Source organism: Chelonia mydas, chromosome 4 (genome assembly GCF_015237465.2).
Source record: "Chelonia mydas isolate rCheMyd1 chromosome 4, rCheMyd1.pri.v2, whole genome shotgun sequence".
Lineage (NCBI taxonomy): Eukaryota > Metazoa > Chordata > Testudines > Cheloniidae > Chelonia > Chelonia mydas.
This window is the reverse complement of record NC_057852.1, coordinates 11,178,885-11,193,820: the sequence shown is the minus strand read 5'-3', so window position 1 is coordinate 11,193,820 and position 14,936 is coordinate 11,178,885. Positions and strand designations below refer to the sequence as shown.

General features: G+C 51.1%; 1 protein-coding gene across 1 annotated transcript in view; it reads left to right on the top strand.

Annotated features, from left to right (window-relative positions):
- The window catches only part of SH2D4A (SH2 domain containing 4A), a 31,284-nt gene extending 18,014 nt beyond the window's left edge, over window positions 1-13,270 (top strand). The window contains exons 5-10 of the mRNA XM_037896626.2: window positions 1,979-2,059; window positions 3,658-3,796; window positions 5,341-5,557; window positions 7,737-7,867; window positions 10,281-10,501; window positions 12,226-13,270. Of these exons, the coding sequence (XP_037752554.1) occupies window positions 1,979-2,059; window positions 3,658-3,796; window positions 5,341-5,557; window positions 7,737-7,867; window positions 10,281-10,501; window positions 12,226-12,318 (882 nt within the window). The 3' untranslated portion in view covers window positions 12,319-13,270. The remainder of the gene's footprint in view (window positions 1-1,978; window positions 2,060-3,657; window positions 3,797-5,340; window positions 5,558-7,736; window positions 7,868-10,280; window positions 10,502-12,225) is intronic.
- Window positions 13,271-14,936: the final 1,666 nt, after the last annotated feature.

Sequence of the window (14,936 nt, the reverse complement as noted above, 5' to 3'; positions counted from 1 at the left end):
TTGTGTAGAATTGCAAGTATATGTCTAAAACCACATGTGGCTCTGTCATCAATGTACAAAAGCAAGGTAACTCGAGGCTTGGTTTTGGCCACATTGGGCCTGAGTTGACAGCAAGGCATCCATGAGGTGATCTCAGTGTTGCCAGCTCTCATGGTTTTTATTGCAAGTCTTCCAACGTGTGGTGGTTTTCTTAAAGTCTCAACTCCTGGAGTCATGGGATTAGGTGAGAATCTCAATTTTATTTTCTCCCTGAAGGAGTTTTCTGTTTCTTATGGTTACAGAGAGAAGCTTAAAAACATGCTCACTAAAAGCTCAAAAACCAGAAGGGAAATAATCCTCCCCACCCCCACCCCGCCAATTTTTTAAAATCTTGTGATTTTTAAGACACTCTCATGATTTGTCAAACCCTTCATTGTTTTCTGAATGTCTGAGACTGGCAATCCTGAGATGAGACATAGGCCAAGATGTGGGATGGGCATTGTGCTTCTAAGGATTGTCCTTTTTTACACCTCCATTGTTCTAATAACTGACTTGAGAACTATTTACTTGCGTAACGGCATCTGAGCATTTTGTTGTTTTTTCACCTGGGAAAGGTGAATGATTTCCATTTCCATGTCTCTGTCTGAGCAGAGCAGGGAGATATGCCTGTGTTGATATTTAAGGGGGAGTAATGGTTCTGAGGAAGGGGATACCAATAAAGTCACACAGTGGAGTTCCGGAAGAGCATTATTGCCCACGCCAGCAGAGGTGGCTTTGACCTCCACATTCAGTTCAGAGATAAACCCATCTCTGTTTGTCTCAAAGTACAAGAAACCCAAGATAACCCAGCTCAATAACTGGGATTCTGGCTGCTAGCAAACTCTCTCAGCAAGCAGAGACAAGGGTTTCAATTATCGATCTATAGTACTGACATGGTCCTTGTCACCACAGGATCCGAGCACCTCTCACTCTTCAACACACTGATCCTCCTAGTAGCTTGTGAGGTAGGGCACGGCTGTTATCCCCATTGCATGGATGGGGGGCCGAGGCACAGAGAGGCTAGGTGAATTGCCCAGGCTCACACAGGGAATCTGTGGCAGAGCAGACACTTGAACCTGGGTCTCCCAAGTCCTAACCCTGAGGCCGGCCTTCCTCCCCACTCAGCCACTGCCTTTAGGAGGGCCAGGCCTTGACATGGGCAGGCCTCCATGTCCCCTCGCTTGGTTATAGACACTATTGAAGGAGAGTTGTATTCAGAGGGGCGGGCTCTAGAATACAGAAAGGGGTTCATTCACATATGTACAGAGCTCTTTCAGGCTACAGGGGTCCCTTCTTCCTTATCTCTCTGTCAGAGGTCGGGGGTGTCCCAGGCTCTGAAGTTGTGAGGTCCTCAAACTTGGGGTAGGGGCTAAGGTCACCCCAGTTTCAGTGAGATGCAGTAGAAAGGAAGGCTGGGCTTGGGGCTCAGGCACTGGAGTGGGGCTCATGAGAGCTGAGGTCTGGTCCCATCTTTGCTACAGACTCTGTGTGTGTCCTAGGGCGAGTCACCTAATCTGCATGTCTCAATTCCTCATCTCTGAGATGGGGATGCTGGTTCTGTCTTTCACCCACCCTTTGCCTGTCCTGTCTCTTTATGTTGTAAACTCACCAGGGCAGGGACTGTCACTCACTTTGTACAGCGCCTAGCACAATCAGGCCTCGATCTTGATTGGGGACCAATCCCATTTGATGATGAACTGCAGGGTCTGGAATAAACGACGTGTGTGTGAGATTCCCAAGGAGGGAGCAGTGCGTCCAGGGACCGCCATGAGATGGGCATTAAAAGGGCCACCACGTTCTTACTATCTGGAGATATTAAAAAGAGTGTGATTTTTAAACGAAGCCTCCAGCTTGATGTTTCGACACAGGGACCAGAGCTGGGCTGACATGTATACTGACTGTGGAGGAATGGGAAGAGCTCCAGTGCTAACGCTGGGTTTGTTTGCCATTGAATGTCTAGGCTGCTCCCAGTAAAGGCAGAGATGTGCACCAGATGTTGGCAGATTCCAAGGCTCAGACAAGGAAGTACGACTTTCAGCAGGTAAGCAGTGAGCCCGGGTGCTTTTAACACGCCCAGACAGGGGGCTAGATTCTGCTCTGCAGCCCCGCAAGCAGCCAAAGCTGGTCAGGGGCACTCACCCAGCCTAGGTGGCCCCTCAGGACCCACAGCTGGCATAATAGCTCCCCGGGGTGGTTACGTCTCTTAAAAGCTAGGGAGCATTGTCCGCCCCCACCCCAGACAGGCAGAATGTCTCTGGCCCCCACCATGCAGGGCACCGCCTCCCAGCACTGACTAATGTGGTACCATAGTACCAAGAGGTCCCCACCATCATAGGAGCCAACTCCGTGGGTGCTCCAGAAAAATTTTAGTGCATGCACAGCACCCACCAACCACAGCTGTTCCCAGCCTCCGCTGATCAGCTGTTGGGCGGCGCCTCCCAACAGCTGGTAGGGGGCAGCATCACTACCAAACAGCTGTCTGGCAGCTCAGGGAGGGCTTTGGGGGAGGGTGGAGAGCGGTGGGTGGGCGGGGGCCTCGGGGAGGGGGCGGAAAGAGGCAGAGCGAAGGTGGGGCCTTGGGGGAAGGAGCAGAGTGGGGGCCAGGCATTGGGGCAAGCGGGGGTTGAGCAGCCCCGGGGAAAAGGTGCCCACCATGACTGAAACCCGGTGCACCATCCTGCAGCAGTGAGTTCCACTCACTGCTTCTACGCTGCATCAGAGTGCCTTTTATCCTCGAACTGCCGGCCTCACGCTGCAGCTAGCAGCCCAGGTTTTGGGCTAGCAAAGGAGGGGCTGACCCTTTTTCAGCACGCCCTTCGTCTCAGCAGAGTCCCCTCTAATTCTCCTCTCCAGGCTAAGTAACCCCACTTTGGGCAGTATTACAGGTTTGCCAGACGGTCGCTCTTGCCCGTCTCTGGCCGTTTCCGATCTCTGCTATGTCTCTCATGAGTTAAAGTAACCAGGCCTGGGACTCAGGACGCTAGCAGGGGATGCGCTATTGACCAACAGGCCATTGCAGCATATTCACGCTTCACAGATTTCCTGTGTGCAGCTGCGCCCAGGGCAGATACAGCCAAAGAGCTTTTCCAGGCTGACTCCAAATTCTCTTTCCTCCACAAACAGCTCTGAACCTGGTGCAGGAGGGTCTTAAAGCAAAGTTGGCAATGGAAAAGGGGCTTGCTGTGTCACAGGGTGTGAGTGAAACAAGAATCAGTAGGATATTGTAAGGTCTCAGTGAGCCCTGAAATGGGGCCTTGCAGGTCTTTGGCAGCTGCTCTGGTCTGTGTGGAGGAGTGGGCCGGTGCTGAGCCAGCCGAGGATAAAACAGCCTCCCAGAGCGCTCCTTGGCACAGCTCCGGATCTGGCCTTTAGAGTCATTTAATGTCACTTCTTACCCCTCGAGCTCAACCTGCCCTGGGCTGACGATCTGCGTAGCCTGTGCCCACGAATGGACTCCAGAAGCCCTCATGCAGCGGGGCTCCCAGGTAGCGGGGAGGAGGGAGCATCAGTGTCTTGGGGAACCCCACGTATTTCACAGGAGTCCCTAAAGAAATGAATCCCCGGAGTCCAGAGACTGCTAAAGGCAGTCAGCAGAAACCAAGCCGGGCACCAGGCATTACACACGTTGTCTCCTAACAGGGGAAGGAAAATGCAAGGAGGAAGCCCGGAGGGATAAGAACAGCTGCAGAGAGGGCACTGCACACTGACACCAACCGGAAGGAGGCCCAGGAGTCAGGGCAGAAATCGGATAAGGATGATCCCGAGTGGCAGGAATCCTGTAAGAGATGCTGGCATTGCCCGTTTTTCTATTCTCCACTTCCTTTAACTGGCCAGATTCCTCTGTGGAATCGGAGCTGGTCGCTTGGCTGATGTATGGGGCCTCTCTTGATTAACACATCGTCACGAGATAGCTAGGCTGGCCACGTGTCACCCGGCTCTGTAGCATGAAGACTAGAGGTGGTTGGGAAATGGAGTTTTCGTCCCATGGGAAATATGGACGTTTCGAAATTAGTTTCCCTTCAGAATTGCAGCAGAAGGTCAAATTGTCAAAAAATTTCATGGAACGAAAAATTCTGAAAAGTTTCAGAGGGAAGGTGCTTGGGGGGAGGGATAGCTCAGTGGTTTGAGCATTGGCCTGGTAAACTCAGGGTTGTGAGTTCAATCCTTGAGGGGGCCATTTAGGGATCTGGGGCAAAAATTGGGGATTGGTCCTGTTTTGAGCAGGGGGTGGGACTAGATGACCTCCTGAGGTCCCTTCCAACCCTGATATTCTATGATTCTATGATCTATGATACTTTCAGCCCTGCGGTTTGTCTGGGGGGCTGTCTCTGTAGAGCAGGGCAGAGCTGCCCCTGCTGTCTAGGATTGCGGTTCCATATTGATTCCAGAAGTCTGCTAGTGCTCTGGGGCAGGTGTCTCTGGCTGTGCCTTGCGAGGGGGCGTTGCCCTATAGTTAGTGGTTGAGGGCCAGATGCTGCTGTGTCCCTGGGTGTCCAGGAGATGGTGATGGTGTATTACAAATATGTCTCACTTCAAGCTAGGATTTTTAAAAGCCAGGTCCCTAAAGTTAGGCCATACCAAGGCAACTAAATAACTGGCCTGATTGTCAAAGTACCGAGCGTCTAGCAGCTGCCAACTGGGAACCACTGGGTGTGTTGTATTTGTGAAAAGCGGGTGTTACTTAGGTGACTAAATAGACACTGCATCCCCAGGCAGTGCCTGCCCTGGCCCAGCCGCTGTAGCATACCCATTTACATCAGTTCTATGCTGGGGCATTTTACGCCAGCCTTATGCCATCATACCCCAGCTTGGTGCTTTTCACCCTCCATTCCACCACCTCTGGATTCATCGCTACGCAGCAGGGCACCGTTACCAAGGGCATCGGCGCCCTGGAAACGAGTCAGTTTCAAAAGTAGTTTGAGGGCCTACAACAGCCCCTAAATCCCCCACTGATTGTTGTGGTTTCACTGCCCTTTGGTGGATTTTTATCCCCGTTTCTATATGAAAGATCTACACAAATGGCCGTGTGTGTGTGTGTGACTATATGGCAGTGGTGCCCAAACTTTCCCCCCTTACCAGTAATGAAATCTGTCTGCCCCCTCCATTACTGCACAGCCAAGGTGTCCCCAGGAGAGGAGCTTGTGCTGGGGGCAGAACTGGGGATGGGGGAGGAGCTGGGGCTAGAGGTGGCCTCAGGGCACAATCTAGCCCATATAAAATAGGCAACTACTTAGCTTCAGCTTGCCTGGGGGTGTGGAAAGGGGCAGAAGGTTTCAAAGCCTCTGGGCGGGAGCTGACAGGCAAGCTGCCTTTCTGTTCCAGTGAGGAAATCCAAAGCTGCTGATGAGAGGAGACGCTCCATTGCAAAGCAGGCCAGGGAGGACTACAACAGGCTGTCGTTGCAAGGGATCCGCAAAGGGAAGGTAGCTGAAGTTTCCAAGACTTTTGGGAGCAAGGGGCACAGCTTGCCCCCCCGTCCTGCCCTTCCACCCAAGCCCAAAACCCTAAATTCTGGGGTAGCAAATGGGAGGCCCAACAGGTAAGAACTTCCCCCGGTGATTAAAGTGTCTGGGATCTTTCTTTTGTGGGATGGGGATGGTAGGGGTGTTCTAGGCCTTAGAGATTAGTAACCTTCATACGCTACCATGACACCTTTCATCAGACACCGTCTGTCTGCGCTGCATGCTCTTCCAAGGCAGGGTGCTATGGACAAGACAGATCTATTCCTTATTAGCAAAGATGATGATTAACCAGGACTTCATCTCTTTGAAGTATTTAATTAAGGGTACAAATCAATGTCAGCTGGTGTAAACCCCATGGTTCCAGCAGCCCCTGTCTCAGGAAAGTGAAGGCTTTGGGTTCCCCTGGCAATATTCCCCCGGAAGTGACTCCAGTGTGTTCCCTCTGATTCCACACATTGGGCCAGACCATTCAGCTTGTGTATGGTGGCCAAGCTCTGTAAAAGGCAACCCAGTGAACTGAAAGGATCGTTGACGTCAATGGAGCTTGGCCAAGGGAACATGTGCTGCAGCCCGGGTGCATGGTACATGCTTGCTGACATCACAAATTGGTACCAAAATGCTACAGGATTCTGGGACCCACAGCAACTGATACCCAGCTGTCTGGGTTCTTTTTTGGTTCTGAGATCCCGGGCACCCAGCCCTGCACTTCTCACTGGAAATGGGCAGCCTCCCCCAGCGTTGGGGGCTGCTCTGCCGGGACCTCTGTGCTTAGCGTCCGCTCCCCCTATGTTCCAGCTGGCGGGAAATACTGCACCCTGACCCTCTCCCTCCCTGTAAGCTTGCCTCTGGGGAGAGCTGGGTTAGCAGCTGCCGCCTCGGTTTTGGGGCTGCACAGAAGGGTGCATGGTCTCCTGACAGTGACAAGACTCCCGGCCATTTACATCTACCGTCTCCCAGCTAACTTGCAACTGTAGGGTGCCCCAGGCCACAGCTGGAACCTACCTGGAAACTGCAGCTGGGGCAGAATTTGGCAGGTCGTTTACGGGTGCATCTGACCCCAGGGGCTCCTGGATCTGCACTGATAGAATTGGTTTGAACTTTTAAAGCCTTATGTGGCCTGGAACCCTCTCCTCTGAGAGATCCCCCTCGCAGCTGAGATCTGCCAGGGCCCCACAAGACAGGGACAGCTGGCAGGGGGCCCACCATGAGCCCCATAAGGGAACTTGTCCTCCCCTTAGTTTGAAATAGCCCCAATCACTGACCTGCCAGCCATGCTGCAAGGGCCCCATGCGCTCCAGGCTGTGAGAGTGCGCTGGCTCTGGGGGCAGATCTCCTATGTTTTGCTGGTTTCAGAGTAACAGCCGTGTTAGTCTGTATTCGCAAAAAGAAAAGGAAGACTTGTGGCACCTTAGAGACTAACCAGTTTATTTGAGCATAAGCTTTCGTGAGCTACAGCATCCGATGAAGTGAGCTTATGCTTATGCTGAAATAAATTGGTTAGTCTCTAAGGTGCCACAAGTACTCCTTTTCTTTTTATGTTTTGCTGCTGGCTGCTGTGGGCATGTTGATTAACAATTGAGAGTGAGGGATATATAGAACAAGCCAACAATTATCCATCGGCTTTCCTTCTCCGTGGAAAATGGCTTTGTGACGAAGTGGAAATCTTCACAATTTTTCTCTCCATTTTTGTCAATTTTTAGTTTGATTTTAAAAAAATGAAGTTTTCTGGGATTTGGCAAAAATCTGGGGAATTTCAAAGAGAAATTCTGGCAAACTTGTGTGTTCAGCATAGTTTTCCCCAGGGGAGAGGGAATAAATCCTCTCGTAGCCAGCTGTAGTTGCAGGTCTGTGTCCCAGCTGCGTATTTAAGAATTGTCAGTGAGCTCCAAGAGCCAGGCAGAAGTGCCCCTTTCAATGGATGTGAGCACTTCCAATAACACAATGATTTCAAATGACCCTGGCGTAAGATCTGTATTAGGATAGCTTTAATCCATCTAACCAGAGAGCATCCATGCCTCAAGATTTAAGCAGCTGCTCTTAGGCAAAGCTAACTTAGGTCCTCAGGCCTAGGCTCTCAAAGGTATTTAGGTGCCTAACTGCCATTGATTTTGATGGGAGTTAATTGCCTACATACCTTTGGGCATCTGGGCCTCAGACACTGCCGTGATGAGCTCAGTAGAAGAACCCGTGGAGAACAGAACTTGAATTCTGGGGTGTGACCTCACTGTACAAACCTCGAGTCTCTTGGAACCGCAGGAATCCGGGCGTGCAGAGGACCATCTCCACTTCCACCCAGGAGAGCATCGTCAGGTGGTTTAAAGAAGAGCAGTTACCTCTTCGGGCGGGTTATGAGAAATCCACGGACAGGATAGCACCCTGGTTCCATGGTGAGTGCTGCAGCTTCCCAGCCCCTCTCCTGCCCTTAGGACAGTGGTCCGTGGAAAGCCACCCCAGGCCAGGTCCATTCCCAGTCTGAGAAACGTCTCCAGACACCGTGTGCCCCAACAGCACAACGGTAACTCACGCTGAGCACATACAAACGGCAGCTCACACATTATACTGAGTGTCCCCTTGCCAAATCTTCGCTGCCAGACTCTGCTGCTACGTATCATGGACAGCACCTTTCCCTTCACCCTGTGAGCAGCCTCCCACTAGTGGAAAATCTTCAGCCAGATCCTCAACTTCACTTGAAGTCTGTGGAGCAACTACATGTTTAAAGCCAGGTGCTGGATCAGGCCTAAAAGATCATTTATCATGTGGTGTGGACACGTGGACTGCAAGCTCTTTGGGGTAGGGACTGCCGGCTAGTTCTGTGTTTGTGAAGCACCTGGCGCACTGGTGTGCTGGTCCATGACTAGGGCACGTAGGCCCTACCACAATACAAATAATAGACACCAAGGAAAGACGGTGTCAAGGCGCAAGAGGCATGCTGGGTAGAGCGATGACCCAGAATGGGTAGGAACAAATTTGGTCAACCTCTTCCAATCCATTAAAGAAAGTGACTGCAAAGTGCTTTGCTGATAGTCCCTCTCAGCAAGGAGATCTAGCTGGGGAGGCAGCGTCATACAGTGCAGAGGGGGCAGGCCTGGCACTCGGGAGCCCTGCATTCTACTCCTGGCTCTGCCAGCGACCTGCTGGGGGGGCCCTGGCCAAGTCATTTCCCCTCTCTGCCCCTCTAATCGGGCAAATGGGGCTGGTCAGCCATGGCAGGCAATCCGTGTGGGAGAAGGAAAATGATTTCAAAGCAAGAACGTCAGGCCTGGCCAGCTGTTCTGCAAATGTTGTGCCAATCACACAGGCTCCCTGGGTCTGCACTGCCACCCCCTGCTAATGGGACAAAGCCAACCAAGGAGAGTTAGCCTATCAGAAAAGGAGGGGCGTATTTCCCACCCCACCAGGAGGGCATTCCCAGTCGGTCCACTCTTCTGGATGGAAACTTGTGCCCAAACGGCAAATGTAATTCACAGCTTGGTGCTTCTGGCTGCTTATCGGACTGGCTTAAAAGACCTTCCACATTCTGTACACGAAGCGCTGCTTTCTAAGCTAAGCCTCAGCGGGGCACTTGGCAGGGAGCAGTGCCATCAGGGATAGGGCACTACCGTGGGACTCGGCAGACCGGGGTTCTGTTCCTCTGCCACTGACTTGGGGAAGTGACGTCTCCACTCTTTGCCTCCGTCTCCCACCAGGAAAATGGGCTTAGAGATCTCAGCCATTCTCCGTCACCTGCTTTGAGATCTGCAGCTGAAAAGAGCCCAGGGTTGTACTGACTATACCACTAAGGGAACAAGTAAGGCCCTAGCACGTGTCCTGGCTTAAGGAGGTGGGTGGGGGTGGCCATGGAGGAGTTGATCCAACGATTCTAGACCAAGCAAAAGCAACAAACCTTAAAAATGTCAAAATCATTGGGTCCCTTTACTGAGCACTTCAGTGAGGAGTGTTTGCTTGGCAGAGCACATCTGCAATCATGTAATATTAATGTACGTTCCACCTAAGGGTACGTTTCCACTGCAGTCAGGCAGGCAGGCCGACCTGCACGAGCTCTAATCTAGCTAGTGTGGCTAAAAGCAGTCACTCAGGAACCCTGGCTACCTACCCTTGGCCTGTACTGCTGTGACGTCCCTGCTGTTCTGAGTCATGCTAACTGGATTAAAACTAGCGCCCTGCCCCAGCGGCAGTCACACCTCTCATTGCAGCGTAGACCTCTCCTGAGTCACTAAATCCCGCACGTTGTGCACTCACCCCATGTGGGCGTGAGCAGAGTGGTTCTCTCGGCTGATGTGACAGCCAGCGCCAACGGGAACAACTCACGTGCGACGAAAGACTCTGAAGGTGCACCAAGAATGTTATACACATGGGTTCTGTGCAAAACAGAATGGGCGTGAGCATCCCCTACCAGTGTGCTCGGTCTCTCTACTTGTGAGCGCGTTTCCTCGAGAGGAGTAAGCAGTGAAAAGAAACTATAGACCCTAGGTAAGTGGAATTACAGAAGCCCTCAATGTTCTTCAGTATGCGGAGACTTTACCAGCAGCCTACTCTAGCTAGCTAAGGTATTTATCTGCCTCCCTTCTTATCCCCCTTACCCGACCGTGCTGTGCAGCTCCTGCTAGCCCGGCCACAATCTGGCCGACAGCTAAGTGGTGAGGTTGTGAAGTGCCGCTGAGACGTACAGCATGATGTCAATGCTACAGATTAGTGTAGACTGAGGGTTAAAACTGAATCCTCCTTAGCATCGTTACATTCAGCCCTCCACTCCCCCCAAACTGCTTCTCTCCCCTGAGCTCTTTGGTTTGGTTTTGGCAGGTATCGTAACCCTACGGCAAGCAGAGGAGCTGCTGAGCAAATCGGTGCTCGGGAGCTTTCTGGTCCGGGTCAGTGAAAAAATCAAAGGCTACGCACTCTCCTATCTGTCCCCGGAGGGCTGTAAGCACTTTCTAATAGACGCCTCCAGCAACTCCTACAGCTTCCTGGGGGTGGACAAGTTGCAGCATTCGACGCTGGCCGACCTTGTCAACTACCACAAGGTGAGCCCCTCTCCATGCTTGTAGTAACAATTCATCTTTGCAACTGGCCTACAGCTCTTCGGGGCAGAGGCTGTCTCTTTATGTCCATACAGCACCGAGCACAGGCTACCATAATGCAAATGAAAGCCACAAGCAGGCAGAGGCAAGTTTATCAACAAACCAAACCAGCTTTTCTGGTAAACTTGTTACATGATTTGGGACTGTCCCTACATTTTTCCCTTCCATGAACCAACTGTGTGCCAGGAACTGTAGGGTTACAAGGCAATAGATCACCTTTCCATTCGATAAAAGCAAGGCATCACGGGCAGCAAAGGTAGTGCCGAGCAGAGTGGAGTGAAGCAGGCTGGGCCTCTCTTTGATATAGTTTCCCATTGCTTCGGATTCAGGAGTCCGTATTTCTCATGTGCCAAGCTCCAACAGTGGGTATCAGTTAGTGGAGCTAATGAAGGTCATTTGTGGTCAGCAGAGGGCCAGTTGGAAGGAGTGTGTGTTTGGGGTGGGGGTTGCCCTGGTGCAGCACCCAGGTCATGCATCACATCAACCCTAGCGTGAAGGCATAGGTGGCACTTACTGGGCACCTGGCCTTGTGCTGCCCCTCTGCACAGGACTGAATTTCACCATCTGAGAGCTTCTAAAACATTCAGCCGCTCTGAGGTGGTGTTTCCGAGGACACTACAGGCTGGGTTTTGGCTTGTGATAGTCAGACAAGACAGCCAACTTGTAAAGCAAGAATGGAAGCAGATCTTGTTTCCATGGGACTCCCACGTTGCCGGTGTCACTTGGTGAGGGTACAGCTCCTACTGACAGGAGGCGCCAACTCACTGAATGTATTTAAACTGGTTTTCAAGCCCATTTCAGTGAGAAATAATGAGTTGGTGTTCGGGGCTGGCACAAAACCAACGTGCGTGTTCCACCTCCGTTCTCAGAACAGGGCACTTAAATGCTCCTTAGGCCACTACGTGGAGTGAATATCACCCCACGTTAGATGAGAGACACCTGAAACGCCCTTAAGTAACACTACCGTTCTCAAAGAGACGCTCCTACTAGCGAAGCCCACACTGGTAGCAAAGAGAAACGCTGGTGCCTTTGGATCCACCCACCCCCCAGGCACGGTGCTTTAACAGCTGAGAATCCATTTCCTGCTACTTGCGCAGGAGAGCAGAGCAAAACAGAGCAGCAGCAGCGGGGAAGAACGAGACACGGGGCGTGCGAGGGGAAGCCAGAGCTGAAGAGGGAGGGTGGGTAGCAGTCTCACTGGCTCACTTTTTAGTGTCCGGGTGGCCAAGGGGAGGTAGATCATGGCTGGCTTGGTGCCTTGCAGTACCTGGGTTGCAGCAGAGGAAAAAGACCGTCCCCGCTCCAAAGTGCTGACCGGCTGTCGGGAGGCTGCTGCCAAGGAGGAGGCAGAGCAAAGTGTTAAAGCTCCTCTCAGTCTGAGGGTGTTGGATTTCGTCACTTAAATTGTGATGTGAGGCCCAGCCAAGACAGTACAGGGCCAGATCCAAAGCCCACAGAAATCTACAGGAGCCTTTCCATTGACTCTGGCAGGCTTTGAACTGAGCCCTAACAATATAAATGAAAGATGATTGGGCTAAGTCACAATTGGGCTGGCTGAAAGTCCATGGAAAGACGTCTCTTGACCCCTACAGGCTGTCAATCAGCCCCTAAGTGCATCTGTGTTCATTTCAGACGGTGGAGTTTAACGACTGTCCTTTGGCCAACAGGAGGAGCCCATCACTTCTTTGGGGAAGGAGCTGCTACTTTACCCATGTGGCCAACAGGGCCTGGAACCTGACTACCTTGATCTCTTTGAGTGAAAGCCTCCGTTCCCACCTTGTGACACACACCTGTGCCTTCCCCGAATGAACAGATGAATTGTTATCCGAGAGACGGACCCCCGAATGCCCAGCCAGCACCGATCAAGTGAAATACTCCGCACAAGTGTCTGTATTTGAAAATGTTTAGCAGCAAAGCAGGGAAAGGGCAATTACTGCTGGGAGCTGCTCTCTGTTAGCAGCATCAGGCTGCAGCATTCAGCAGCCTAGCAAGCCATGAAGGAGCGCTGGCGGCTTCAACCTTACTGGAGTAGGGTTAGCTCAGGAAGATACTGCCATGTGTTAGTGACAGTTGGCGTAAATGGGCTGTCTCTGATTAAGCTGTATTTTGCCCTCAGCTATTGCAGCATAAATTGCCATTAAATATGATGTTGTGGGATGTTTGCCAGATGTGCAGTGAAATTGGTATTTTAAACTCCAAAAGGGGTCATCTCTGTTCAAAGAGGGTGGAGCCACATCAAGGAGGGGACTTGGCCCCCTAGGGGTAAGTTGCATAATTGCAGCTCAGTCCTGCAAGGGGCTGAGTCCTCTGGAGTCAGTGGGAGTAGCGGTCGCTCAATGTGCTGCAGGATGGGGTCCATCATAAAATCCACCCCATGCAGAGGGGCCAGCACAAGACCTCTGCAGTGCCTGAACCCACATAAGCCCTGAAGGTAGGGCCCCCGTGGGGCTTACTCAGTGATGCTAAGCTTTGTGCTGGCTCTTCTTCACAGGGGGAAGAATGATGTCCTTTGGAGATGGGAGGGAAACAGCAAGTTTGTTAAATAAAGAAACCAAGTTGGAATCTGGCTGAGAAGTTTTAATTCTTGCACACAGAGCCTGGGCTATTTTACATCCAACCTCCTGGGCAGCCTTTTACTGTTAGTATTACTCAAGTCTAATGTGGACATGAATAATGAGAAATGCCTGCCAATAAAGTACCCGGGCTCCTTTCCGTAATGTAACTGTTTATCGAAGTCCTGTCAACACATCTCATGCATATCACACTAAGCCACATTTCTGAGATAACTGCTTGTGCTGAATGTAGCTGGGCCTTCTACTTTTCTTTGACATAACAGCTGAGCTTGTATTTATCCCAGAGAGCTGCAGTATGAAATATCAAGGCACAGACTCAAAAGAGATGCTAAAATGTGTCTTATCAGTACCAGGGTTGTTGGTGCATATTATGAAAATCAGATGAAGTATCTCCCTCCCCTCCACTAAAGATGACAACTTGCAAGCTCTGTGATCTTCAAAATTGTGAACAAAAATCAGTCCAGTTTGAGTATAAATTACCTGTTCATTTCTCCTCTTCCATGTGGCTTGGGGTCATTCTGCAAAACTTAAGAAAACCATCAACACAAAGTCCTTCAGGTCATTTTGAAAAGAGTATCCGACACCTTACTTCTATTCTGTGTCCTATGGAATGTGGTGGATTCTCCATCCCTTGAAGCCTTCAAATCAAGGGAAGGTGTCATTCTAAAAATAATACACTTTAGCCCAGCAACAACAGAAGACCTTGCATCAGGAAGCCCTGTGCTAAGCAGGAGGGCAAATTAGATGATCACCATGGGCACTTCTGGTCTTAAAATGTATATGCTGCTTAACCACTTGCCACACGGTAGAGGGGGAGCCTGCCTTCCAACCTCTATCACAACACCCTGAGGATTACATTTCTTTTTTTTACAGAGGAGAATGGTCATAGCAGTAGGTCAAGTGTTTAAGAGATTGTTGATCTTTGCCAATCCGCAGCAGTCATTGAAGCACTCCAGGCTCTAAAAGTTTGCCCCCTGAATCATAAACACTCTTACAGCTTATGAGGAGCCCACAGTTCATGCTCATCAAGTGAAAAATGACATGCCTTATCTTGTGTTGTCAGCAGAGAGCCGCTCTGAAACCTGCCAACATGCACCAACAAAAACAGCACTTTTGGGAAGCTTAAGAAGAAAAAAGTTATACACAGACACTGACTTAACCACCTGCTTTTGCCAACCTGCCGCTTTCTTCAGTGCAGGAATTTGAGCCAAATCAAGCAAAACACCTTGACGTTTTTGAGTCCATGGGATTTGAAAATGTACCAGGGTTTGAAGACAACGTTCCAGCACGGACTGAATATCGAGCTGACTCTGGAGCTGTTCAAAAATTGCAGAACAAGGACGTGTTCCAGTTCTGGAGAAGCAGGATGGCCAGATTCCCAGCTCTGTCAGTGATGCTCAGCAGTACCAGTCAACAGCTCTGCCTCCTAGCTGGGCCCTCAGGATGAGCGTGGCAGCTGCTCCCGCTTTTTGAAATGGTGTTTCCCCTGGAAGAGTCGTCCCCTCTGCAGAGCCCAAGGACAGCAGCAATGCAACTGTGCCAGCATCTATGCAGGGAGGCCAGGCACCTCCTGCCCTATTAGTGGACCATGCAGCCCACAGTTCGGGTGTGTGTGTGTGTGTGTGTGTGTGTGTGTGTGTGTGTGTGTGTGTGAGAGAGAGAGAATTCTTGCTTTGGCTGTGTGTGTTCTCTCAGTAGTGCACACAGGTGAAAGGATCAGTGATTCACCTCCTTAGGACCAAGAGCAGGCATTCCCCGCAAGAGGAAGGGCAGAGCTAGCATTGTACAGTTAGTGTGGCTACTTT